Source organism: Halichoeres trimaculatus, unplaced genomic scaffold (genome assembly GCF_033239565.1).
Source record: "Halichoeres trimaculatus isolate MK-OKI-2021-1 unplaced genomic scaffold, fHalTri1.1 fHalTri1_scaffold_24, whole genome shotgun sequence".
Classification (NCBI taxonomy): Eukaryota; Metazoa; Chordata; class Actinopteri; order Labriformes; family Labridae; genus Halichoeres; species Halichoeres trimaculatus.
The window spans coordinates 9,183,696-9,211,492 of NW_027437202.1; the positions used below are offsets into that span (position 1 = coordinate 9,183,696).

A 27,797-nucleotide genomic window follows, 5' to 3' on the forward strand; every position below is an offset into this window, starting at 1 on the left:
TAAAGGTCAAAGCATGCGGCTGAAGGCACTCAGCGAAGCGTCACCGAGAGAGAAAACACAGAGAAACGTTTCCTGTCAAATGAAATCACAACAGAGAGAAAACAGAGCGTCCTCGGAGCGCAGCTGCTCCGTCAGCCGTGTGTGTTCATGTTTGTGACGTGTTTACATCCAACATTCGCCTTCTCCTTTTAGACTCTCGTCGTCCTCGTCCTCGCTCACACACTCCATCACATCTATAAACCGCGGATGCAGCGCTGATATCGTGCTCTCTCACACACACCCTGAGGTGCACACTGAGGGCCGAGCCTGCGGGCTGCACAAACACACTCAGAAAGGTCAGAACATTCAAACACACACACACGCTAAGGTGACCTTTCAGCTCCACGCTGATCCGGACCACCTGCAGAGACTAAAGGTTTTATAAAGCTCTAAAACTGGGCCAACATGAGGAACATGAACTATCCTGATGACTCCACCCTCTCCTCTGTCTCCGTCTGCGCCTAAGCTCAGATCTGGGTTACTGTGATGGGCGCTGGAGGTGATGGAGGAGGTGTTTCCCTCCTAAAAGCCTCCTCGCCTCTGAGCAGCGGCCATTAGCTCGCTGTTTAAACCTTAATGACAGCGCACGCCGCGCTCCGCTCCTGTATCCGCACAGGTATGAACGTCAATCAGACCCTGTTTCCTGTTTTCATCTCTTCAGGTTTCACTCCCGTTATTGTTTACCCGCTGCACGGTGAAGGAGGAGGCAGAGGAGGAAGTGCAGGAGCCTGGAGGTAATGCTCATCGACAGAGCGACGGGTGGAGACGGAGATGGAGACAGAGCTGAGCAGAGGAGGAAATCAATCTGAGCCTCCTCCTCACTGATGGTGTGAATCTTAGACTAAAGATAAAAGCTGGACTGATGCATTAATCAGCCGCTCTGAGAAGGAGGTCAGCGGCCGTGTTCTCCGTCAGGGAGCGGCCTGAGTGCTTATAGATGGATGCTTAATATTTAACGTCTCCTCACAGCTGCTGCGTCCTCAGACTCAGAGATCCAGGTGTTAAATACGGGACGTTAGGAGTAATGAGGTCCCAGGGTGGTGAAAGTGAGGAGACAAATCAATCAAACTGTGTTTACCTGAAGGTTCCTCCTCTACTTTACACCTTCTGCTGCTTTTTCATGTTAGCAAACAATCAAACGATCAGACTTTACGTGTGATCATCTCAGTGTCCTCGTGGGCCTCTCTCAGGCGGCTCGTGGCGACGCAGAGGCCCGAGGAAGCTAAAGTGGGACACACAACATCTTGCTTGGATGATTGATCACGTCACAAGCGGGCAAAGTTAACCGGCTGAAGACTGCGGGAGAAGAAAAACTCTCATAAATGATTCGAGGCGGCTCATTAAAGATGCAGAGTCAGCAGCAGCAGCAGACGGCGGCGCTCCGTGTGTCCTCTCAGCGAAGATGGAGGAGTCTCCTCCTGAGTTTGAGAGCCTCTGGTATCAGTGTGTGTTTGTTTGCTCTCAGCTGGGCGTGACTTCACACATCTGCTGGTGCAAAAAGCGTAAGGACAGAGGTGTGGAGTGTGTGTGTGTGTGTGTGTGTGTGTGTGTGTGTGTGTGATGGAGGGCTCAGCAGCTAAAAGCTTCCTCAGGTCGCCCGTGGCGTGCGTCACCTCTGAGGATCCCCACACGCTAACTTAAACTTTACACATGTGTGTTTTCATTTCTCTTAAAGCCTGAATGCTGCGTGTTTTCTTACCTAACCTCCTGATGTGAAGCTTTTCTCAGCTGGCTACTCTACAGGAGGAGGGAGGAGGGGAGGGGAGGAGGGAGGAGCAGCTCGGGGAGGTCGGGATCTGCAAAGACAGGAGAGGTTCAGACGGATGCGTCCACACACAGAGACGAGGAGGCCACGCTGTGATTGCACAGATTTCTTTTATTTCCAGGATCTGAGAGCACATGGAAACATCGGCTCAGAGACAAACTGCATAAAAAAGATCACAGCCACAACCGTCAGTGACAAAAGTATCAAAATAAAATCTGTGTCCTTAAAAAAAGAGTCACAAACAAACAGCTGGGTTTGGTTCAGGTGTTCAGCGTTATGGCACCCAAACACGACAGGAAGAGGAAACACACACGGTCAGAAATGCTTCTTTATTACACGACAACCACGACGACCACGACGACTTTCAGTGCTGGACTTTGTAAGAGCGGTGACTTTAAAGAAGTGCAGTTAAAGAAAAACACACACACACACACACACAGGTTGTTGTTAAAGCGCCGTTTAAACCGTCGTCAGGGAAACAGGAAGAGAGGTAAATGCATTTTTCTGTAGCAGGGAGGAGGAGTCACCTGTAAGCACCGTTTCAAACGCCAGACATTCAGCGGACACGCGTGGTCACATGGTTCAGTCTGGGGGTCTGTGCTAAATGCTAAATGCTATCCAGTTTAAGGAGCGACAGAAACACAGTCTGCTTCCTGTCTGGGAATCAGCTGATGGTTGTTTCCCGCCCTCTCTGCGGTGGAGCCGGTGATTACAGGAAACAAACCTGGAGGAAATCACACACACTCCCCCTCGGCCTCCAGCTCTCATCTATTATTCACCATCAGCTCCTTAATGGACGAGTGTGTGTGCGCCAAACCGCCAAGCCGCCGCACTGCATGAGAGGGTCAGTCTCCACAAGGCATGAACGGGACGCCGCCTCCACGCCGTCCCCGTCAGGAAACTAAAATGCTTCGAGGTTTGGTTTCAGTATCAGGGTATCATTCGTTCATTCAATTTCTCGTTTTCAGATCAAAAATCAGAAACAAATAACAGTCTATTTTTCGCTGTTTTGATTTTGTTTTGAAATTAAAATTAGAATATGAGAGAATGGAATTATAACGGGATTTTTAATCTGTGTATGGTTTCGTTCTTTCGTTATTCTGATTCAAAACAAAATTAAAAAAAAACGAAAACTGGTTTTAAACACGGTTTTTACACGGTTTTAAAAATGAAAAAACAAAAAAAATAAAAGATTGTGTCAGATGTTTATTTGATATTTTGATATTAAATGTGAACATCTCTCACATCAGAGAGGAGCTGGCCCACACGGTGACGCGCTTCGTGTCCTCCGATGCGCCCCGCTGTCCATGCTCTTGCTGCAGGGACAGCGGCTCTGACTGTCTCTGCTACCTGGTCTTTCCAGCACACTTTCCGCGGTGCCGGGGATCAGTCAGCTCGGCTCAGCCGCAGAGCATTCAAAGGCGAGGAGAGGCGCTCATTTGATTGGTGAAAACAGCGCTCGCCTCTCTTGGCACTGCAGGAAACTTGCAGAGTGCGCCGCTCACACCCTGTCCTCAAGGCGAGGGCTGGTGCAGGGTAGGTGCGCCTGCGTTTGCGCCTGGTCTACGAATTTAGCGCCCTGATCAAAGTCATGAAACTGATCAGCGCACATCGGATTAACCAAAGTGCTTCTGTGGCGGTGAAAGAGTCTTAAGGCTGTCTGTATAAACCTTCAATGTGAGTTATTTGTCTAATTTTTATATAAAGATGTTCACATTTAAAATCAAAATATCACACAAACAATTTTGACACAATCTTTCATTATTTTTTGTTTCTTCGTTTTTTAAACCGTGTTTTTCTGTTTTGGTTTTAAAACAGAAAAACAAAAAAACAAGTCAGTTTTTCATTTTTTTGATTTTGTTTTGTATCAGAATAACGAAAGAACGAAACCATACACAGATTAAAAATCCTGTGATAATTCCACTCTCTCATATTCTAATTTTAATCTCAAAACAAAATCAAAACAGCGAAAAATAGCCCGTTATTTGTTTTCTGATTTTTGATTTGAAAACGAGAAATTGAATAGCAAGTCGTTATCTGTTTCCTGATTTTGGATTATAAAACAAATACGAAATGAACGAATGATCCCCTGATATTTCAGAGTGGCTGACGTACGGAGCAGGAACATGTAAGTGCACAGCGTCATGTAAACCTCCATCAGGGCGGAGGAGGAGGTTAAATCTCATGGTCAGGATGAAATGCTCTTTGTTGACACACCAGACAAACACCTACGGACCCTACAGGTCTCCTACCTACAGGTCTAAGTGACAAACAAACACGGAGCATAAATAATCGATGCAGAGGAAGGAGGGAGCAGCTGGTTTCCAACATTTCACTTTTCTTTATCAGAAACACAAACCCTGGATTGAAAGAGAAGCTGTGAGTCTTTGGTGAGGAGTCAGCAGCTTCACGTCCCAGGGTTCCTTGATAATGCATCATGAAGGGTGAGATTAAACCGACTGTAAACATCCTCCGTGTGACGCGATGCTAATCAGAGTTTTTCTCCTTCACAGGTAAAAAACACACATCTCTAAGTGCTCAACGTTTATCGTCTCCTCTGCGTCTGTACCTGCTCCTCGCCTCCTCTCAGAGGAAGAACCCGGACTTCTGAGGGTCCTGCAGGGCGGAGAGTCCTTCCGGGACGCCTTCGTTCCCGTTGGGGATCAGACACGTGCGGATGTACGCGGCGTTGGCGGCGCTGAGGAGGCAGCCGCTCTCCAGCTGAAAGAGAAAAACAGGAGTTAGTTTTCATCGTGGTCACGTTTCTGTGAAAGCATCAGCTCCTTTCTCCCCCTGAAGAGGAGCCACGGAGCCGGATCAGATCTGAGCCCAGAATAGCCTCCCCCTGCACCTCCCCCGGCTCTCCGCCCTGCGTTCACAGCATTAGGTAATGATGACAGTCAAATTGTAGGTCAGCGCTGCTCATGCTTGGCTGACCAGCCTGCCTGTGTTTCTCTCTCAGCCTCAGCCGCTGACCCTGAAGAATAACAGTGGCGGCTGAATGGGGCGGGGATGAATGGATGCCCGCCGGGGTCGACCATCTCTGCGCCCGTCCCGACCTTATTCTATTCATGATTGTACTCTTTCTCACTGCTGCCTCTTTGCTGTTTCATCCCCTGTCGCTCCTCTCTGTCCTTTCTGCTTTGTCGCTGTGTGAGTTTGTTTTTCCCCACAAACGCCGGCCGCGCTCCTCACGCCTGGAGGAGCACGGCGCCGCGGAGTTCCTGCTCTAAACTCTGTCTGATGGGAATCTTTTGGCTCCTGGAGCCTGGATCCTGCTCTGCTCTGACCCGTGTCATCACGGCGGTTTCTCTCTGAGCCGCTTGCTCGGTCCCCTAAAGCTAATCTCTGTGTTAATGGTTTTGATGGTCTTAGTGGTTTAGACCGGACTCTGGGTCTTACCTTGCTGTGGCTGGAGTCCGGCCCCGTGCTGTTGAACACGCCGTAGGCCTCCAGAGACGGCAGGCCGTGCTGTGGCGGGGACAGACCCAGTATCTGCTCCAGCTCCAGCGCAGAGGTCTGAGCGGGACCCTGGGACCCGCCGACGTGGGACGGGACCTGGTCCAGGAGCTGCTGCGGGTGCTGGCGTCTCTGAAGATCCTGCAGCTCGTAGGACGGCGAGCTGCTCACCTGGTAGTGACAGAAGCCGTCGCCGTTCAGCGTGGCGCTCCTCGTGTGGGCGTTAGAGGCGTTGAAACCCGTGTAGCTGACCTCCACACTCGGCAGGAAGTGTCCGTTGGCAGCGTAGGACCCGTTGAGCTGGTCCTGCTGGAGCTGCCACTGCTGGCTCAGGTGCAGGAGGTTTCGGTGGTCCCCGTTGAGCGGTGAGGCTTTGAGCAGCGGGGGATGATGGGAGTTTTCTGGATGAGTCCCTTCAGCTCTGATGTGCTGCTGCATCTGCTGCGACAGCTGCGTGATGGGCGGCGTCCTGCAGGCGGCGGCTGTAACTCCGTCCTGGGAAAGCGGCGTGGCACCGCCGTGCTCCTCGGCGTTGGTCCTGCTCTCCAGGGAGTCGTGGATGTAGGAGAGGATCTCGTTGTTGGTGAGCATGTCGCTGAGCGAGGGGATGTGGTTGGGGTCCAGCTCCACCTGGATCATCCTCTCGTCCAGCAGCAGCAGCTCCAGGTCCTCGGCGTTCAGGCCCAGGTTCTCCAGGGCGCTGAAGAGCTCGCTGTTGGAGCACGGCTCCTCAGAGTCCAGAGACAGAGAGTCCAGAGTCGCCAGGAGAGGATCGAAACTGGACCTGACGCTGCTCCTCTCCAGCTCCCGGTCTGACGCCACGCCCCAGCCGTCCCCTAAAGCGTCCCCGCTGAAGAGGCTGCTGCTGAAACTCATCCTGGGCTCGACCTCGGGCTGGCACACGTACACGGACTCGTCCTGGCTCATCAGGGCCCCCAGCAGGGACTTGGGGTCCAGCTCGTCGGAGGATCTCTTGTCCAGTTTGCCCTTCTTGGACTTGCTGCCTTTGGTCTTCCCCTGGCCAGGGTCGGGGAAGCCGTGCAGCGGGTAGCCCGTCTGGTAGAGCAGCGCCTCCCCTGTGGCGAAGGTGAAGGGGAGGTGCATGGACCGCTTCCTCAGGTGCTCGCCGCCCTCCTCGTCCCTGTGGAGGACAAACAGTGAGCTGAGACCCGTCAGAGCTGGATCAGGGACCTGGACTCTGAGCACTCACACTAGCGGTCTCTGCGTGGCGATGATGTAATCCGGTTTCCCGTTCTTGTAGACCAGTCTGGCGTTGGCCTGGACCCACTTCCAGCGGTTGTCCTTGGTGAGGAGCCGGAAGACGGTGAGGCCGCTCTCGCCCGTCTTTATCACTGGGGACACCAGACCAGACGTTAGAGTGTGTGTGTGTGTGTGTGTGTGTGTGTGAGTGAGTGTGTGTGTGCTGCGCTCTCACGCTGCGTCTGCTCAGCCGGGCGTGCTGATGTTCACTTTGGGTACATGTTAGGAGGAGTGTTTACACACACACACACACACACACACACACACACACACACACACACACACACACACACACACACTCCACGGCCCCATGCTGTGTGTGTCCATGTTTTGTTGCCGTCTGGTTTTCAGACTCTCAGGTGCAGAGAGACGGACTCACACTCGCGGCGCCGCTCTCATCGTCTCGACCCGTGTCCCACTCAGAATCTGGATCCAGTCCAGACCAAAATGGACCAAACATGGTGCATGCTGGGTAATCTTTGTTGTGCTATTTACTCTGAGTGATTGATTCATCCTCAGGGTCACTCCTGTTTCTGGGCGGAGCTCAGCGTGCACGTGACATCACACTTTACTGCACGCCTGTGACGCCGTCAGGAAACCTGAGCGGGCATCAGAGCGAGCTGATCATGTATGTTTCCAAATATGTTCACATGTGTTTCTGCTCCTGCATGCATGACCACACACTGACAGTGTGTTCATGTTCATGCGAGTGTGGTAGCAAAGCGTTGGGCGCCATGGTTACGGCTAACCGGGTCATTCGGTACACGAGCTAAGTAGGACACTTGACTCACACTGGGAGATCTCCTCCATCAGCTGCACACACACACACACACACACACACACACACACACACATTGTTTTCTTGTTTCCTGTGTGTGACTCACTCCTGACGTGGTTTTCGGCGCAGTACAGCATGTCAGCGGCGTGGATGAACTGGTACCCTGACCCTCGGACCCTCAGCTCCGCCTCCGTGTACCCCAGCACGATCTTCCCCCTGAAACAGAAGCAAAACTTAGAGCGCCACCAACACACGCCATCAGAGGCAGCGACAGCGAGACGACTCGTACTTTGCGTCACAGGCCATGGGGGTGAAATCCAGCTTGTGTTTGGTCCTGAAGATCATGTTCCTGGTCCTGATCTCCAGGATGGCTGGAGGCTGCAGGGGCGTGGCGATGGCGAAGAGGGCGAGCTGAGGAGGAGAGCTGCCCTCGTTGTTGGAGTCACGGCGGCTCTGACCGTGCAGGAACTTCAGACGACCCTGGATGTTCAGCGCCTGAGAGGAAGAGAGGAAAGTTTCTCTTGCTGTGAGCTGCAGACACTAATCACACTTCAGTGACGGTAAACAGACGGTAAACAGACGGTAAACAGACGGTAAACAGACGGTAAACAGACGGTAAACAGACGGTAAACTGACTGCTCGGCTCGTGTCTCTGCCTGGAAACCCTCCAGCTCCTCGCCCTGTGGTCACATGACTCATGGAGATGGAGCTGGAGGACTCCTCCTGCTCCTGTCCTCCTCTAACCCCCGTCCCCACCTGGTGTGAGGACCCCACCTCCTCTGGTAGCTCTGCTTAATTGACCTTGGTGGGTTTAAGGCCGGCGGCCATGATGTCAGGAATCTAGCCCTGAATAGCAGGAGGGATTACTAAAACAAAGCCATAGTGTCCAGTGGACAGGAGCAGGGACCTGGCTTACTGCTCACGCAAACACACGGAGGGAGCTCGGGTCAACACCAGGACTCCTCAGACCCCAGACCTCTGCTGCGACCGTTTGGGAGCTGAGGGACGTTATGAAGACAGAACGACCACGAGAAGGACGACAGATGTCTGACTTTGCCTCATAAAGAAACAGTTAGACCACACTGGGGCTGAGCTGCCTTGCTCATGAGACCCTTCCCCTGTTTCCCAGCAGCTTCCAGGGATTTTCTGAGACGTCGTCCTCCTGATGAGGCTAATAATCTTAGTGGAAGTCGCAGCGGCTGCTTTGGAGCTCCCGTCTCTGACTAAGCAAGTTTCCCCTCTGCTGCGGCTCCTCTCGGTGGAGGGAGGATTAAAACCCTTTTCCCCACGACCCCGAGGCTCTCTTAAGACGGATTACAGGAGTAAATGGTGGCTTCTGATCCCTGGAGGAGTCTGAGGTGGCACGCCATTCTGCCCGCGGCCCCGACGACGCATGAAGGTTTGTGTAACGGTGGTTTCAGACTCACCAGGAAACCCGAGGAGTTGTCCAGCAGGCAGCGGAAGCGGCAGACGAACCCTCGCTCCAGGAAGGCCGAGTTCTCAGGAGGAAGCTGGTCAGGGCCCAGGCTCACCAGGCAGGACGCCGCCGCCGCCGACTCGCCATCTGAGGACGATAAAACACCATTATACAGAGTCAAGAGTGTGTGTGTGCTGTTTCTGCTGCATAACACTCAGCTGATGTCACCTTCACCATGACTCTGTGTGTGTGTGTGACCCTCGCTTAATGCACTCTGACAGGCGTGTGTGTGTGTTTGCACAGGGTGAGTGTGTGCTCATCTCAGGAGGCCTCAGTTAAAGGTCACCTCTTCCTGTCCCTGCTCCGACCTCGGGTCAGTAAACTGTCAAAAACACGCCGACCAATCAGAAAGGTGTGTTTCCTGACGCCACGTGAGCGCGCTCTCCCAGACTCATTACTGGAGCGAGACGCGGCTCAGCCCGGCTCAGGTGGATCAACAGCTGAGGGATTCTGGGTGGTCTCCGGCTCACAGACCTGTGGAGGCGTCTGTAGGCGGGTCGGGGCCGGCGGGGGGGTTGAGGGCCCAGTGCAGGTTCCTCCTGAACTCCTGCTGGTCCTCGGCGTGGATCAGCTCGAACACGCTCTGGTGCATCACGTCGGTCTGAGGGGGACAGGTATGAATAAAGGTTAAAGCAGGAGGAAACAAACAGCTGGAGCTGCAGGAGGAGAGGGAGGAGTCAGGAGACCAGGGGGGGCTTGATGTGGAGCCAAAAGAAATCAAGGGCTGAGCCAGAGCCAGGAACCTGCTGTGACCCTGAGGTCCAGACCCAGCATGACCTGGCTGGGGACCAGCGTGGGACCAGCCTCCCTGGGGGTCAGACCCAGGTCACCAAAAAGAGTCTGCATGTTCCTGAGAGTGTCTCTGCTCTGGTGTGTGTGTGTGTGTGTGTGTGTGTGTGTGTTTGTGTGTTTTAAAGGTGTTACAGGAGCTGCTGACACTCAGATCTCACAGTTTCCAAACGCTCCGTTAGCGGTGACGGCTCGTTCGCCGGTTCGTTAAACCAGCTGAGACGAGCGTCAGGTCGATAAGTGAATAATCAGAGCCTGTGATCTACAGAGAGTGTTACCTGGTGGAAGCCCAGGTAGTCCTGGATGGTGTGGGAGCAGAAGAAGATGACTCCCTCGGCGGTGACCACCAGGACGAAGCCGTTCAGCGCCTGCAGGGAGGAAACAGGCGCTCAGTGTGACGTTAATCAGCTGATTTCAGGGGGTGGAGGTGAGGATGAACACAAGGGCTGCAGCGATTAGTCGACGATAAAAATTTGTCACATTATTGTTTTTATTGTTGATACTTTTATGGGAAAAGATCACTAAGTTCATACGTGAGGAATATTGATGAGGAGAAATCTCCACTCCCAGAGAGCGCTGTGTGCTGACGGAGGCTCTGCATCTCCGGCTTGGACAGCCTGACAGCTCCCGGAGTTTAGCGTCTGATAACCTGATTTAGAGAGTCTCCTTCACTCTCTGTTACAGACAGTTTTTCAGGATCTGAGCCACAAACTAGAGTCAAAACTCCCCTAACTTTAGAAAAGAGAGGACATTTATCTGATGGAGGAGGGGCATGAGCGAAGTGGAAGTAACGCATGTAAAGAAAGGAAACTTAACGCGATGTTTTGAAGAGCTGGGAGAGAGTCAGGCGGGATCATACAGAGAGCAAAGCCTCAATAAACAAATAAACATTAGAAAACAAGAACAAAGTCACTAATAAACACTGTAAATAACAATGAAATTTCCTCGTTACCTGCTTCATTTAGTTAGAGTGCTTTTTTTTTGTATAGTACTTATATTTTTTTATGTCTTAATGAATGAAATAAAGACAAACAAACAAACAAACATGACACAGGGCTGACCAATCAGAGGTGAGAACCTAACTCTGGGTAAACACAGTGAAAATGAAACACACAGGTTAGATTATAAAGGTCTGCACATTTTAAAGGTTGAAACACAAAATAAACGCGATTAATCGACTAATCGAAAAAATAATCGATAGATTAATCGACTTAAAAAATAATCGTCAGTTGCAGCCCTATTGGACTGTAAGAGTAAACAGACTGGCCTTTTTATTTTTTATCATTTTATTCTATATTTTGCATTTTGCTGTGCAAAACAGTGTTGTTTAATAAACTCTGTTATGAGAGAGATCATTTTGGCATTTATTTGGGAAACATTATGGTTTTAAAATAATTGAACAACAGAAAAATGATTGTTAGACTAATCGTCCAATTAATCGTGAGATTAGTCGATTAATCGATAAAATAATCGCCTGATTAATCGTTTTTCCAAATCCATCACATGACAGGAAAAACGCCGCTAAATTATTCACGCTGCACGGCGCGGAGCAGACAAATCTCCTCTCCTGATCCTCCAAAATCTGCATCCTCCAGCGTGTGAGCAGCCGCGCCCCACGCTACACGTATGTGACACACATGAGCGCACACGGTGGAGCCACATACAGGCAGTGTGTATAAATATTTACTGTAGTGTTCATCTGTCGGCACAAACACATCCCTCTACCTCTCATGTTCAGTCAACCTCTCACTCTCCTGAGACTCTGTGTGTGTGAGTGTGTGTGTAAGTGTGTGTGTGTGTCAAACGCAGCGAGCACACACAGGAAACCTCCCTGAGTCTGAGCGAGCTCCTCGAACCAGCGCTTTCTGACTCACATCAGCTGCTCAGAGAGGAAACATCCAAGGTTCGAGATGCTGCACACACACACACACACACACACACACACACACACACACACACACACACACACACACACACACTCAGAGCCTCCATCCTCACCCCCTCCCTTCAATAATGGATGTCTCTGTATAATTCATGGCTGGGTGTCTGTAATGGCAGAGAGCAGCTGAACAGGAAGCTCCACGCCGACACATCCCTGAGTCTTCAGCGCCGCACTGACCCGTTAACTCCTCTGGGATCGATACAGGTGTGGATTCACAGAGGCAACCACAACAACAGGCCCGTCCTGATGTGTGTGTGTTCCTCTACGCCGGCTCATGCTCACCTGCAGCAGCAGCTCGCCCTCAGGTACGCGCCCGTCCACATGTCCTGACGTGGCGCTGTCGGCGGCGTGATCGCTGCTCTTGTTGATGCCGTTGGACAGCCCGTTCTTCAGAGCCACTGCAGAGAGAGGAGACACAGAGGGAGACGTTCAAGCACAATCATCCTTTGACACCTCCACACAGAGCTGGACTCACGCTGATCAGCTTTTCTGACTCATTGAGTAATGCTGAAAACACGCCGTAAAAACCGTCCTCATCAAAGTTTATTGACGGTTATTGTGACTGCAGCATCTCCCCGACACTCACGCAGACAAAACAGCCCAGAGGGGCTTCGTGGTGACCTCTGACCTGGAGACAAAAACAGGGAGGCCGGCTCTGAGCCTCTGACCTCGCTGCTGAAGTCTGAGCCAGTGGTCTGACGGAGACAAAGAGCTCTTCTGAGGCAGCTCCACAGACGTTAATGGAAGAGGAAGTCTCTGAGCGCCGCGCACAATACGCAGAGCCAAAGGTCGACGGACACAAACGGCTCCTCCTGATCGCGACCCAAATTCCAAACGGGGATCAATACAGCCCCATCGGATCTCTTTATTTACATTAATGGAGGCTTTGTGCGCGGCGGCCTCACCGCTAATGGCCTGAGACAGAAAGTAACCACGATACGTGGCGTGGACAGCCTGTTTGTGGTTGCTTTCTGTTCTGTTGTGTCGTTTGTGAGACAAACCCTCTGCACGCCGCGACGTGGAAGCTCACAGACCGAGCAGCTAAAGCATGTCCACCATCAATTATTAAAGCTGGAGGAGGTGGAGGTGGAGGTGGAGGTGGAGGGGTGCTCTGCGCCCTGACATCATGAACGGGAGCCGCCGGCAAGAAGAAACACCCCGAGGCGACCGAGAGGAGGAGGAGGAGGACAAACAGCAGATAAAAACATCACAACAGACGCTTCAGTCGTTTCACAAACACGGGGAGGAAACAGGAGGAGGAGAAGTAAAACAAATATCACTCTGACAAAGTTTGGTTCAACATAAGGAGGCCTAACACGTCAGCAGCTGATTGATCAGCCGTCTAATCCAGCACGCCAACCCCCATCACCTCCATCACCCCCACGGAGGAGGAGGAGGAAAACCACGGAGGCCTGAATCACCCGTGTTATTATCTGTGGTCGTGATCCTCCTGTTTCTGAGCTGTGTCTGCTCCGACAGAAACTCAGCGTTACGTAAGTTCACGTCAACGCTCGGCAGATGGCTGCACATGACGACAGATGTGGACTAATACACACACACACACACACTGGGAACACACCAGTATGACCAGCACAATAAGAGGAGGAGGAACATCTGATGGAGGCAGCAGCAGCAGAGGGAGTGGAGGAGCTGCTCTGTGTGTGTGTGACCTCACCTAATCCTCCCTCAGCACCCAGAGCACAAACACCGTCCCCGTAGAGGACAGCCGTACCTTAAAAGAGGAGAAAACCCTCAAACACAGGTTTCTCCGAGGTTACAGGAGTCAAAAGTTGAGGAGTGGGCGCCCACCTCCCCCCGTCCGTCTTCAAACAGTCTGTAAAGCGGTCGTGAGTGGATTATCCCGCCGTGTTTTTATTCTCAGAGGCTTTCATCTCCTCCCACCTCCTCTCTCTGTGGCTGTACAGCAGCAGTCGCTTCAGACCTACATTACGGCGCGGCTGAGGCTTTGGGACAGGGTCGACTTATGGCCACGGGCGAGGGGACCTGACCTACAATACGTTAGGGCTGAGTTAAGACGCAGGGAGGAGAGGGGGTCGAACACGGTTCATGCTCTTTGACACAGATCTGTCTCCTGGACTCAGGACGTTTGTTGTTGTTGTTGTTCGACGTATAATCAGCTAATCACACACACATACAAAACACACACACACACATCTACATCTCCAAATCCATCTGCTGCGCCTCTAAGCCTCTAACTCCCTAATAAAGCCAATCCTCGGCTCCTCAGCTGCTCCTCAAACACAGCCCCAGGCACAGACCGTCCGGACCGAACCGTTACGATGAAGTGCTTCAGGTTTGTTTCAGCCTCTCTTTCTGTTTTAGCGTCTCTGATGTGTTTTCACACCTGGCTGAAACTCCCTCTGACCTCCTCTCCTCTTTACCAAACCTTACACCCTGTCTGTTTCCTCCTCTGTGTCCGCAGGTTCAGTGTGAGGTGTGAAAAAGCTGTTTCAGAGCTTCAGGAGACAGAGAGTGACACAGACCAGTTTTACTTGCGATGATACTCACAGGGGGGCCTCACAGAGCCACAGTACCTGAGAAGAAGCTCTTGGTGCGCAGGAAGCTGACGCTGAGCCTGAGGATGGAGAGTTTGTCCAGGCTGGAGATGACATCTTCAGGGAACGGCAGGAGGCTGGCGAGCCGGTCCAGCTCTGAGTTCAGGCGGTCTCGGTGGCGTTTGGACGGGTTGGACTTGGCGCCTTCAGCTGGGGCTGGTTTGAGCCTGAATGTGGAGGTGATGGAGATGTAACAGAGTTTTATAAAGGCATCATGACTGATGCTAACCCAGGGTAAATACACGGGTCAAATCCTGTGTGGTCAGGGAGGGATGCTCTACGAACAACACATCAATAAAATGAATCTGACAGTTTTCATGTTTACATTAGGCTTCAGCTGATTGAATAATGACTTTAAACACACATTAAAGAGTCAGACTTTGCATGTAAATGATTGTGTGACTCCATGATTGGTGATAAATGAGCAGCCTGTCACCTCCAGGGACCCTCCCTGCTTGGTCTCCTCCCATTAAACCACTATTAATAAGTTAATTAACGATAATAATCCATAACTTACCCCTTCTGAGCTGGTTTTCTCCTCTTTCGTCCTGCATACATGTTGTTATTCACAGTGAATGTGGAGGAAATCCATCAACTAGGAGCAGCCGCGGACAGTAGGATCCAGTAGGAGCAGCAGCAGCACATACAAACCGTAAACTCTTCTTCAAACTGGTTTTAAACTGGTCTCAAATTGGTTTTTAAAAGCGTTACCGGGAGCAGAGAGGCAGTAAACAGACGCTGGAGCTCTAAATACAGTGAAGTACAGTACGCAGTGAAGCTTAACGCCGGGATCATCGCCGGAGTTACGCTCGTTTCTACCGCTTCGTTTATCTCCTCCGCGGAGCCGAGACAAAACCACTCATTCAGAAACTCACATCCTGAGAACAAAGCCTCAGAAATAACGATAACACACCCGTTTAAAAGTTAAACCGACCTCCAGTCCTCTCTGCCTCCTCCTCTCTTCTCCTCCTCCTCCTCCTCCTCCTCCTCGGACTCAGGGCTCAGGAGCGCGCTTCCTGGGCACTGATTTCGCGCACGCGCAGGAGGCCAAAGGTGACGTCTGAAAAATAGCGGTTGAAATTCAAATTAACGGTTTTTTTTTAACCTCTTTAAATTCAAAAAACTATTAGTTAAATTTTCAAAGTGTTTAAACTCAAATTCAAGTAAAAAACAAGAAAATAACTGAGTAAAATCTTCGTTCTCAAATCTTCGTTCGCTGAAACACCTACATCGACTAGGTGTTTCAGCTCAAACAGAGACCGTTACAAACTGGCGACTTTCAGTCAAACGCACTTTGGTTTTCGAAGTTACAGCAGCTTTTAAAAGCGGAAATACGATAGACAGGAACATAATTAAATGTCTATCACTGATATTTTCGTTTAAACGTCGAAATATATTGATAGAATATCTTTTTTGACTAAATTTCTGTCGCCGTATCTTACTCCTATCTTAGGCGAGATTAACAGGGTCACTCGTTGAACCGAAACACCGTCCTCAAACAGGCGCGCGCAGCCGCAGGGTCAGAGATGACGTAGTCAAAAATTAACATTTAACCGTTATTTTTTTCATAAAACGCTATTTTTTTAAACCAAAGAATTCATGTTCACAAAATAATGTGACAAAATATATTTTATAAAATCTAAAATATCTATAGAGGCAGTTTGTTGTGGTACAGGATAAATGGCGTTACACTGCCATCTAGTGGAGATATTGAATCATTACACTCTTAGATAATCCATAATAAAGTCCCATTATGTCCTATTATTTTACCATTAAAAATCCAGTGGAAAAAAATTAAAATTCTTAAATGCAAAAAAATAAAATAAATAAAAAATAAAATAATATAAAAAAAAAAGAGATTATATTTTCAGAAACTCATTTGAAGCACAGGACTGTGTGATCAGATCACCTTTAATATAGTCAGCATTAAAGGATTGACTCAAACACTCATACACTGTTAGAGACAAAATATTGACGGCAAAATCCACAATATGATAAAATGAATTACAAAAAAAACATAAGGAGAGATTACATTTTGATATGCTGTGCAGAAAATGTACAAAAAAGATAGGCATGAGTAAGTTAAGGCAAAATGACATAAAAATACACAAAATATGAAAAAGAAAACAAATATATATATTTATGTACAGGTACACAAAGATACTGCAATTTGGAGCCATGGCTTCCTGGGGTTTGAAAAATAAAAGTATAATAAGTACAAACACTATTTTTATTTTCGAAGCATGTAGCAAGATTTTTATATTTTATATCATATTTTGATGAAAGCACTGTTTAAGAGGAGAGCAATAAGTGCTTTGTTTGTACTGAGCGTGCATGACGGACTGTCCTCTGAGAGGGTTTTTGGTCTGACTGATGATGTTTGGTGGATCTGCTGTCAGGGACACGCAGCACGATTATCACACGTTCAGTAAAACCACAGCTACAATCGTTCCGGTCTGTTTGCTGCTGTCTGAATCGGTATTTCTGTCACAGCTGAAGATCTGCTCTCTGCCTCGTCCCTTTGGTATCCTGCAAGTTAAAGCATCACAGTTTGTTTTTGGTATTCAGGACAGACTTTTACCCTCGGTGGCCTCTAAACCAGCTGCTGTTCCTCCAGGATAAAGTACAGAAGTGCTGTGTACACACACACAAACATCAGGTTTCATGGCTCAGTACGGGATGAAGCGACGCACGTTTCTGCACTCTGAGGCTCGCGCTCTGTTTCTTTTCTAAGTGCTGAGTCGTGTTTGAGACAATCATGCAGAAGTCCATTTAAAGGCACTTGAAGTTTCCACCCCTGGTTTGTTTTTGTGAACATGTGAAGTGTTTTCCATTTTTCTCCTCTTTTCAAATATACAATAGCTGCCTTTAACCGTTTTACTTCTGTGTTTGCTGCCAGACCATCGTCGGAGCAGGAACGTGGATAAATTAAGCTCAAAGAGAGACGGAAAAGAGGACGAGGACGGACATTTGATGTGGAGAGGATGAGGACAGGGTGTCTCACAGGAAGTCTCACAGACATGGGGCTGAGCGTGGGTCCTGATCAAAGCTTAAAAAGCCTTTTCAAAGGCACCGGCTCATTTTTTAAAGAATGTTTCTGATTCAAGCTGAGCTCAGTTCATTAAAGACAACATTTCAACCTAATCAGGTCTGTCTGAAGTCTGAAATCAACTCGTTTGTGCAAATTGGATTATTTTAGGGAATCTTCTTAAGGATTCATGGATTGTACTTTTTTTTTTTCACGATGCTTTGGCAAACACTTTAAAGGAATAGTGCAAAAAATCTCCATGATTGGCTTGGCAAAGATAAGGCGAGGGCGAGTTTAACTTTGGTTTATATCAAATATAAAATGCAGAGACACTTTTTATGCTGTTGGAAATGATTAAAATTCAGCAGACTGTCCCTTTAAAGTCTCAGACAGTCACTTTAAGGCCCCGTCAGTGTTTCTTCCCTACAACAGGAAACTACAGAGAAGAAGAAACTGGCTCAATGCTTTACAGACATAAAGAGAGGCACGAAAGCAGCGGTTTGCGTCGCGTGTTTAAAAAGTCGAAGCTGTGACGGCGTTTGTGCGTTTTTATTTCTAAACCCTGTCTGCGAAGCGAGTCCCCCCCACGGGGACGGAGAGGAGTTGAAATGAACTGAAAACGCGTTTTCAAAAGGACAAAAACAGACAAAACGACAGAGGAGTCGGTATATTTCATCCTTCTGAGCGCTCACGCAGGAAGCAGGACTTCAGGAGGAAGGCGGGAAAGTGTTTGTGCGTCAGAGACGGCGGAGGATTCACAGGAGCCTCCTCCCTTTCTGACTCAGGTTAACCGTGTGGAGCCTCAATGATCCGACGCTTTAAAGGGAGATAAATAAGTGCTGAGTCATGGTTCATCCTCCTGGACCGCTCTCCAACATCCTTTCTTCGTGGTTTGGTTCGATCCTCGTCCTGACCTGGCTCTCTGAACCCTGAAAGGTTTCGCTTCAGTTCGGGGTTTTAAAAAAAGAAAAGAGGAGCAGAGACGTCCTGCTGCGCCTCCTCGCCCTCCTTCAGTCTGCTCCGCTCCTCTTTGTTTTTGGAGGCAGGAGTCTCCTCCAGCAGCTCTTTCAGTCTGAGTCTGGATCCTCCGCCGTCAGAGTCGGAGCGGCTGGTTTCTATTTGTTCTCTGAGTAGTAGGTGTTCCCGTTGGGCAGCGAGGAGAAGGGGAACCCTCCGTTCCCGACGACTGGACGGTTGTTGATCTGTGGAGGAGGAAGAGACAGACCTGATGAGGAGGTTTTAGAGGATGGAAACATTTCAAACATGAGCTTCTCTGACTCCTCCCCCTGACCCCTGACCCCTGACCCCTGACCCTCCCGTGTCTCACCTGTGTCTGTTCACTGAAGTTGAGGAACTGCTGCTGCCCGGGGATGAGACCAGCGTTGATTTGGCAGGACAGCGCCGCCTCCCCGCCGTTGGTCAGGCTGGTCATCCCCGGCACAGAGCCGCCGCCCGGCAGACCCTGGTAGAAGCAGGAGGGCTTGGAGGGGATCTGGGTGTTGGTGGGGTTCAGTCTCTGACAGGACGGCGCCTGGCTGAGGTGCACGCCGTTCACAGGCACGGTCTGAGGGACGTTACTGAACCTGCAGCTGCTGGTGGGCGCCAGAGGAGGCGTCTGCACGCTCTGCTGCGCAGGAAAAGGCCCGTTTGAAGTCTCTGGAGTCCTGAACATCGGCATGCTGTTGACGGCGTTCTGACCTGCGATGTCTCCAGGAAGCGGGTTCCTCTGAAACCCCGGGATCTGGTTGAGGCAGGCGCCCATCTGCTGGTGTCCGCTGGAGATCAGCTGCTTCTCCAGCGACCACGGCGGCCTCTGGCTCTCGCCGTTCTGGTGTGGAAAGTGTCCCTGAAGGCGGGCGGCGGCGGGCGGCTCTGAGGGGAACGGCTGGTTCAGGTTCTGGGAAAAGGTCTCAGCCGGGCTCCACTGGTTCCCCTGGAAGCTGAAGACCGACGGTCCTGGACTCTGGTCCTTGAGGCCGATGGTGGGGTTGGGGGTCCTCATCTGGAGGGGGTTCTGGATGGGCGGAGCCATCTGTTTGGACTGGATCTGATTGGTTTGTCCGAGCGGCAGACCTCCCAGGCTGCTCTCCTTGGAGGGGACTGGGACAGTTCTGAGCTGGTTCTGGGTTGGACCACATGGGTCCATCATGGCGGTGTTGAAGGGACCAGGGGGGCCCAGCTGTAGGGCGCTTTGCTGGGAGCTGATCTGCAGCAGAGTCGGACCGTTCAGACCAGGAGGACTGGTCTGAGGAAGATCCATGTGGGACAGTTTCATCATGCCCAGGACCTGGGTCTGCTGCTCCGGGACCATGGGGTCCCCGTTTAGAACCAGCTGGCCCTGCGGCTCCAGGCTCCAGCTGAAGTCCTGGTCCGGGTTCTGGAGGTCCAGTTCGGACAGGCAGGGGGGGATGTCGTCCAGCTGGTCCGGCAGCTTGAGCCCGCCCTCCCTCTGCAGCTGCTCCTCCACGTAGGACAGGATGTCGTTGCTCAGGATGTCGTTGAGGTCTTCGTTCAGCTCGCAGCTGTGCGTGCTCATCTTCAGCAGCGTGGTCTCCCAGCTCTTCAGCTCGTCCGGCGCCACGTCCAGGGCGTCCGCCAGGTCCTTCTCCTCCAGGATCTGCTGCAGGGCGTCGATCATGTCCTGGACCGTGCCCTCCGTTTTCCCCACCGCAGGTTTGGGCGTGGGGTCCAACCAGATGTCTCCTGGGACGCTGAGGGTGGCGTGCGTGTCGCTGAAGGCGGTGTCGTTGAGCGAGCTGAGGGCGGTGGCATCGTTGGAAGGGCAGTAGAGGGACTGGTCCTGGTTCAGGATGCAGCCCAGCAGGGAGTTGGGGCTGACGGAGTAGCTGTCTAACTTCCTCTGCTTGGGGGCGGAGCACGGGTCGGGCACGTCTAAGGTCGGGGCCACGTCATACAGCACGGCCTCTCCGGTGGTGTAGTGGAACGGCAGCTGCAGGCGGCGCTGACGGAGCTGCTCCTCGCCTTCCTCGTTTCTGCGGGAAGAAGAAAAGTTCAGAAACGACTCACAGACTCTCAGCCGACGCCCTCTGACTGAAAACTCACGTCAGCGGTCTCTGCCGGGCGATGATGAAGTCCGGTTTCCCTCCTTTGAAGACGAGCCGGGCGTTGGACTGGACCCAGACCCAGGCCCCGCTCTTGGTCAGGAGCCTGAAGATGGTGAATCCGGTCTCTCCGGTCTTCATCACTGCGCACAGAAAGAGACAGACGGGTCAGAGTCAGAGCCAACTTCCTGTTCAGCTCGGCGCTCTGTGGCGGCGTCTTCACTCACTTCTCACGTGGTTGTCTGCGCAGTACAGCATGTCTGCGGCGTGGATGAAGTTGTATCCGGACCCTTTCATGCAGAGCTCGACTTCGCTGTAGCCCAGGACCACCTTCCCCCTGCAGACCAGGAGACAGACCAGGAGACAGACCAGGAGACAGACCAGGAGACGGATCAGGAGACAGATCAGGAGACGGATCAGACTCTGGGGTTAGCGTGGAGCAGGTTTAGTGTTTTGTGTGTTTTTGCGTGTACCTGGTGTCGATGCCCATGGGGGTGAAGTCCAGCTTGTGCTTGGACTGGAAGATGACCGTCTTGGTGCGGATCTCCAGGATGGACGGCGGCTGCATGGGCGTGGCGATGGAGAACAGAGCGAGCTGCGGGGGAATCAGCGTCCCGTCCTCGGACACGCGGTTCTGACCGTGGACAAACTTGAGGCGGCCGTGGAAGTTGAGCGCCTGCGGACACAGTTTTGACCTCATGAGGATCTGGTCTTTCGCCCTCCATCCTCTCTAACTCTGAACATATTTGTGTTTTTACCAGGAAGCCTGACGAGTTGTCGAGCAGGCAGCGGAAGCGACAGCAGAAGTTCCTCTCCAGGAAGGAGGAGTTTTCAGGCGGCATGACTTTGGGGTCGTAGGTCATCACGTTGCTGCTGACCTCTGCAGAGCTCTGGTCGTCTGACGGAGGAAAGAGGAGACGTTTACGAGCAGGAAGGAGTGGTTAAAGGAGGAGTCATTGAGGGAGTTTGGACTCACTGGGGCTGTCGGCTCCTCCGTTGGTCTGGCTGGAGTTGGGGTTGAAGGCGAAGTGGAGCTGCCGTCTGAACTGGGCTCTGTCGTCGGTGTGGATCAGCTCGAACACGCTCTGATGGACCACGTCCGACTGAAAGAAGAAAACCAAACCAGGAGTTAAAGCGTGGTTTCCAAAGCAGCCACTCTGTGTCGTCTGAGTGTTTCTGGCCCGGCTCCACGAGGCGGCGCTTTCAGCCTGGGAGTCTTGGCTGCAGAAGTGAAAATGTTGACGCTCAGAGACTCTTACTGCAGGTTTAATAAACTTAATAAGACGTGAGAGCGTTGGTGTCGACCTCCTGCTGCAGAGGAAATCGTCTCTGAGATGCAGCGAACATGCAACAAGTCTGAGAGGACGCTGAGCTGCAGCTCTTTGTTTGCTCTGCTGCGTTCAAGAGCAATGATGCAAGTGCAAACACACACACTTACACACACACACAGGTGGAGAACAATGCTCCGAGGTGGATGAATGGCAGCGACTCGGTGCTGGGAACACAGAGACGCCGTTGTGCTGAGGGACGGAGGTGCTGAGTGAACCACACCTCTCTGCTTCTCTCTGTTACTCAACCCACGGCAAACAAACCCAAACAAAACCTCCTTTGTCAGCTCAGCCGGGCTGCGAGGAGTTCAAAGACAGCCTGAAGTCAGGACGTGAGAGCGCCGCGGGTCGGAGGCGCAGATTCAGGGACGGAGAGGAGCTCAGGTTCGTCTCTGACGGGTTATTAAACGGTTCAGAGCAGCTGCAGTTTCAAACACTTCCTGTCCTGATTAGCATCCTGCCTGCACACTGTGCTGTGGAAAACCTGTGTGTGTGTGTGTGTGTGTGTGTGTGTGTGTGTTTACAGCGTGCTCTCTCCTCAGGCGAAGCATTTTCTGATTTTCTCCCCCTGACTGCTGCAGACTTCTCCGACCTCGGTTCAAACGGATGTGTTTACGAGTCAAGAGTTCACAGACAACAAAGCGGTTCAGTTCTCATGCACACAAACACACACACAGTGTCACACACACACAGTCACATGACTCACATGTGGTTCACCCTCTGACCTGTGTGTGTGTGTGTGAGTGTGTGTGTGTGTGTGTGTGTGTGAGTGTGTGTGTGTGTGTGTGTGTGTGAGTGTGTGTGGGCTTGTTTCACTCTCTAAAGTCTGTCTGTGTTTCAGGGCGAGGGTGAGGGACTCTGGGGTCTTCACAGATCCTGATCCCTCAGGTGTGTCTCTGTTTACCTGGTGGAAGCCCAGGAAGTCCTGGATGGTCGGGGACGTGTAGAAGACGTATCCCTCAGCCGTCACCACCAGCACGAAGCCGTTCAGCGCCTGAGGAGCAGAAACACGTCATGTTTGTGATGCTAACAGACACTCCGTGGAGGAGGCGCACGGGGTCCTGACTCACCTGGAGCAGCAGGTCTCCTTCACTGAAGCTGACGCCATCGATGGAGGTCACCTGGGAGGATGCGGCGGGCGTGGGGGGGACGGCGTTCTGGACGTTTCCTCCGAACATCAGGCTGCGCTCGCTGGTCCAGCTGGAGCCGTTCTGACCTTTCTTCATGGTGGCTGAGGAGACGGAGGAAAACACATCGTCAGGTTCAGGAAAAACAAAGGTCAGACGACGACAAAGAAGAAGAAGAAGAAGAAGAAGAAGTGAAAGCAGCTCTTTAATAATCTGTGTTCACGCTGATTTCTCTGACTTAAAGCAGAAGTGTGAAGCGAGAAACAGAAAGAGGAACACAGCATCTCTCTGGTTATCAGGGTGGAGCAGCCTGATGTTTCCTGTCCTCTTTCAACAGCCCCGCTCTGAACTCGTCCTCCTCTTCCTCCTCTTCCTCCTCTTCCTCCTCTGGAGATTACCAGGACGTTTCAGAAAAAAAGAGCAGACTCAAATAACTTCAGATATCCTCTCAGGGAGGAAGCAGGTGGGTTTCAGGAGAGGGAGACTGGTTCAGACGCGATGACGGACGAACAGTCTGCAGCACAAAACGTCAAACCGAGTGTGTCGCGTTTCAGGAGCTAGCAGTTTACATCCAGGGACACATTTCAGATCTGTGGCAGGAAACGCCAGCACGGTCCAACACCAACAGCAGAGACGGAGCCATAAAACAGGAGGAGAGCACATCGCTCGGTGGAGGAACAGCTGGGACCAATCAGAGGAGAGTTTAGACGAGGAGAGGAGGGAGGAGAAGTTATTCTGCTCAATTTATTTCTCTTTTATTATCCTGACGCTTCAATCCTGACGAAAACGACCGAGTTAACACCAGACGAAACACAAACCTGCACATCCCAGTTTGACATCCTCTGTGCAACCTGAGCACACACACACACACACACTCCTCACACTCCTCACACTCCTCAGAGGTGTTTACAGAGTCTTCACCGCGACGCGCAGCCCCAACAGAAACTGGACAGGACGGGGCTTGTGGTGTTGGAGCCTTGATGTGAAACTTCTTCACGTTTCAGAGGCTGAAGACGGATTAGGAGTGTAAATGTGGAGCAGCTGCTCATAAAGATAACAAAAACAGCGTGCGGTGTGTGTGTGTGTAAGAGTGTGTGTGTGTGTGTGTGGTTGTTAATATTGAGTAAAGATGTAAAAGTTACTCAAACTAGACAGGAATTCACAAGTCTTTGTGCTGGGTTTCACTGTTGCCTCAGTGTGGTTTTAGTGTGTGTGTGTGTGTTTGTGTGTGTGTGTGTGTGTGTGTGTGTGTGTGTGTGTGTGCAGGGGGGGTCTGTTCGGGCATGCTCGGGCCTCTAACACACTCATAGCTGGAGGCGATCGGGTTTAGTGGTTCAGCGTCTCGGTGCAGCAACAATGAGCTATTTTAGTCCCAGAAGAAGAAGAAGAAGAAGAGGAGGAGGAGGAGGAGGAGGAGGAGGAGGAGGAGGAGGTGAAGGATGAAATGATATTAGAAAAGAAAGATCCGGAGAGGAACGAGGAAGGAGCCCTGGGGAACTCCCTGCTCCGTTTCTGACGTAGTCACTGCCCCAAACGCTCGTTTTAACGAGGAGCAGCTGACTCCGACCAAACCACCACAACCCTCATAAAACCAGGAACCACCACAGCGCCCCCCACCTCCTCCTCAGAGACTCCTCCAGCCCTCCCCAGCTCCTCCGAAGCTGCTGAAGATTGAGTGTCGAACACAGAAACTTAACGAGCCAATAAGAGAGCTGCACAGTAGCATACGACTCAGCTGCAGTGCATTGTGGGTATTCTCACAGCTCAGATTTCTCACACTGCTTGATCAACTCCTCCACAGGAGTTTCTGGTCATATTTACGCCTCCTCCTCCTCCTCCTCCTCCAACACACACCCCCTCATCCCTCCGTCTCCAAACACCCGCTCCGAAGCACTCTGCGGTTTCTGTCGACTTTGAAACCAGAGAGCTGAATGGAGTCATTGTTCTTCATCCCTTTGGACTGCAGGATGGAGGGAGAGGAGAGGAGGGGGAGAGGAGGAGGCGAAGAGGAGGGGTGACAGGAGATCAGCATCACCAGCACTCTCCGTCTCCCCCTCTCTGATCCTCCTGCTGCAGGTTCGGACACGAGGAGCCGCCTCTTTCTGCAGAGACAGAAACAGTTTGGGTCTTTGGATCATAGACATATATACATGACGCCTCATTATGTACTGAACCGCGTCCTGCATCGCCGCCATATTGGATGGGTCTCCTCACTGCATTCCAGCAGCAGACACAAACGGATTGAGCGCTAAGTGATTAATTATGATGGTATTTTGTGCCGCCCACGGTTTCTATAACCGCCGTAATATTGCGAGCAGATGACGTGGGATTACCTTTCACAAGTTAGACTTCACAATAATTTAGTTTTATTGACCATTTATCATTTTATGTCATTCTAACTAACGGTATTGGACGATCGAGAACATGCTAACAGTAGGAGCTGGTACTCTCTCACTTTATCTCCAGCGTTTTTCTTCTTCTTCACATTTTGAAGATTTCCAAAAAGACACTGACACTTGAAGAGGCCCCGTTTACAGCGTCTCTCCATACAACCACAGCCCAACCGATGTTGTTGTTCCTCCTCTGCCTGTTAATACTCCACCCTTTGTGTATTTTTATGACTCTTTAATACTTTCTTTTTTGTTTTATTTACTCCGATATATTTACATTTACAGTTACTGTAATTATACTGCAGCTGCTAGTGTTAAATGACTTTTCTCCCTTTTATAACAAATAATTAATATTACTGTTGTTCTACTTATTATCTTATAAGCAGCTATACTACAGTTAGATTTAATTTCATTATTATTGTGGCTGATGTTGCCATCGTTGTTATTAATTTTACTACGATTAAGTAGTAATTAAAAGAAATACTTATTATTATATTATTAGTTGTAATAAAAATATTATTATTATTATAATTATTAATAAAAATATTATTATTATATATTATTATTTATAAAAAATAATACTATATTATTATTAATAAAAATATTATTAATACTATATTATTAATAATAAAAATAATAATATTATTATATTATTAATAAAAATATTATTATTATTATTATATTATTATTAACAAAAATAATATTATTATTATATTAGAAAATATGTGTGAAGTTGGCATTGTGAATATATAAGTAAATATAAGTAAATATAAGTATATATGTATGACCACAAAAATGTTTTTGTCTGTCCTGTCTCAATGCACGACAAAAATAGCTAAATAAAAAGTATTTTAATTTGAAAGTTTGTATTAAAAAATATTAGTTCATCTCTGTTGTTTGTAACAAACGTATCCGTGTGAAAATCAGGTAAAAATTCGCTGAGTTATGCTCATAATAGTTGTGCTTTCTACACCTTTCTCAGTATAATAACCGCACTGGGGCGGCGTGTAAGACCCATCCAAGATGGCGGCCGGCAGCTGTGTCAGCTCCAATAGGCAGCGCCAGTCAATGAGGCGTCTACGTAAATAATGTCTCTGAGCGGGGACGTGTCGAAGTCTCTGTCATCAAACGAGGAAAGTTTCACCTCCATCTTTGCGCAGAGGAATAAGTGTTTGGATAAATCGTCTCGTCACACCTGGATGACTTCCTGTCCTCAGAGCTCACACCTGATGAGGTTTTAGCGCCCTCTTTGTTTTTCACTTCTCTCCTTCCTGCTCGCTCCTCCAACGGTCGTCGCCGCTGAGACTTCCTGCTCTGCGGTCAGAAGTCTCACTTTGATAACCACAGCTATTTCACTGATGGCCGCGCCCACATGGCAGCGCTGAGAAGATGGTAAACAAGCCGAGGATGAACACACACACTCTGAACACACACACACACACACTGCTCCGGCCCTGAACCTGCTCATCCTACCACAGCGCCGACCTCTGACCTCCAGCGTGCTACGATAAGGCCGAGTCTGTCGGAGACGTCTCAGAGTTTACATTCCTCCAGTGTGAACGGCGGGTCACCCCGGGGTGCCTCCGCTGATACTGCACATGACCCACCACACCCTCACACACACACACACACACACACACACACACACACACACACACACACCTCGAGATCATACCAATCACTCATTCAATAGAGGTCAACTTCAGGAGTTAATCTCAGACACGCTGCGAGCGAGTTCATCCTGAGGAGAAGTCCGTCACTCAGCGTCTCTGAAATCTTCAGCGCTGAAGCCGAAGAGATGAAAGCTACAAAGACTTTTACTCACGCTGAAGTGAAAGAAAAATTATTCTGCAAAAAAAAAAAAAAAAAGAGGTGATAATTGCTGCAAAAAAAAAATGGAGGCATAAAAATAAAGCTCTTATTCTCAAATCGTCTTTAGTTGTGGTTTCACGTCAGTTCATGTAAGGATAGATAAAACGGGGTCATCTGAAAACTGGGGGTTAAAAGAAGTTCAGAGGGTTTGGCAACGAGTTTCAGAGAAGTGTTTACGCACAGAAAGCTCCAAAAGCAGAAGGTCAAAAAGTGTCTCCACACCCAGAGAGGTGCAAGAAGACAGGAAGGAAAGAGAAACAGAGAGAAGAGATGTTCGCTGCTGCACAACCCAGGGAAACACGGCTAATTTGCTGTAGTTACTGCTGACACACACACACATATCCATAAACACACACACTCACACACACACACACACTTAGCCTCGCGTGCGAACTTTCAATCCCCGACATCCTGAGCCGAGAAAGGAGAGGAAGGAGGCCGGCGGAGGAAAAGACAAGGAGAGAGGGAAAACATTTAGTGTGATTACCGTCTGTGTGTGTGTGTGTGTGTGTGTGAGAGAAAGCGCACACACACACTCACACACACACACACACACACACACACACACACACACACACACTCACACACAAACACACTCACACAATGGTGAGAGCTGCCAAAGTGTCTGATATGTCTTTTCTGGCATCTGTACAGTTTGCATGATTACATGTTCCCGATTTGGAGCCGCTACAAGTTATTATACAGTAGATACTGAGGAGGAGGAGGGACAGAGGAGGAGGAGGAGGAGCAGGAGGAGGAGAAAAGAGTAAGGGAAAAAGAGAGAGAGGGGAGGCAGGAGGAAGTGGAAAAAGAAATAGGTTAGGGGAGGTGAAAGGGGGAGGAAATAAACAAGAGGAGGGAGATGGAAACACAAAGGAGGTTACTGGAGGTTAAAGGGAGAGATT

General features: G+C 50.2%; 2 protein-coding genes across 2 annotated transcripts in view; both read right to left on the reverse strand.

The window, feature by feature from the left end:
• Nucleotides 1-3,810: 3,810 nt before the first annotated feature.
• On the reverse strand, nucleotides 3,811-15,066 carry ahr1b (aryl hydrocarbon receptor 1b). Its single transcript, XM_074664410.1, has 11 exons — nucleotides 14,603-15,066; nucleotides 14,065-14,252; nucleotides 11,792-11,907; nucleotides 9,846-9,935; nucleotides 9,253-9,379; nucleotides 8,729-8,865; nucleotides 7,591-7,796; nucleotides 7,408-7,517; nucleotides 6,474-6,615; nucleotides 5,207-6,404; nucleotides 3,811-4,525 (listed from the first exon to the last, which is right to left on the reverse strand). The coding sequence occupies exons 1-11, from the start codon at nucleotides 14,641-14,643 to the stop codon at nucleotides 4,391-4,393; spliced, it is 2,490 nt and encodes an 829-aa protein (XP_074520511.1). The 5' UTR covers nucleotides 14,644-15,066; the 3' UTR covers nucleotides 3,811-4,390.
• Nucleotides 15,067-16,112: 1,046 nt separating this feature from the next.
• ahr2 (aryl hydrocarbon receptor 2) overlaps nucleotides 16,113-27,797 on the reverse strand; it is a 30,507-nt gene continuing 18,822 nt past the window's right edge. Inside the window, exons 3-11 of the mRNA XM_074664399.1 lie at nucleotides 22,574-22,734; nucleotides 22,408-22,497; nucleotides 21,152-21,278; nucleotides 20,934-21,073; nucleotides 20,649-20,851; nucleotides 20,403-20,512; nucleotides 20,177-20,318; nucleotides 18,441-20,106; nucleotides 16,113-18,315 (exon numbers count right to left, since the gene is read on the reverse strand). Of these exons, the coding sequence (XP_074520500.1) occupies nucleotides 18,229-18,315; nucleotides 18,441-20,106; nucleotides 20,177-20,318; nucleotides 20,403-20,512; nucleotides 20,649-20,851; nucleotides 20,934-21,073; nucleotides 21,152-21,278; nucleotides 22,408-22,497; nucleotides 22,574-22,734 (2,726 nt within the window). The 3' untranslated portion in view covers nucleotides 16,113-18,228. The remainder of the gene's footprint in view (nucleotides 18,316-18,440; nucleotides 20,107-20,176; nucleotides 20,319-20,402; nucleotides 20,513-20,648; nucleotides 20,852-20,933; nucleotides 21,074-21,151; nucleotides 21,279-22,407; nucleotides 22,498-22,573; nucleotides 22,735-27,797) is intronic.

Coding starts and splice junctions, on each gene's coding strand:
- ahr1b (XM_074664410.1), bottom strand. CDS start 14,643: ATGTATGCAGGACGAAAGAGGAGAAAACCAGCTCAGAAGGG. Junction 9,936..11,791: donor AGGGCGAGCTGCTGCTGCAG/GTGAGCATGAGC, acceptor TCCTCCCTGCAG/GCGCTGAACGGCTTCGTCCT. Junction 8,866..9,252: donor GCCTACAGACGCCTCCACAG/GTCTGTGAGCCG, acceptor TATCGTCCTCAG/ATGGCGAGTCGGCGGCGGCG.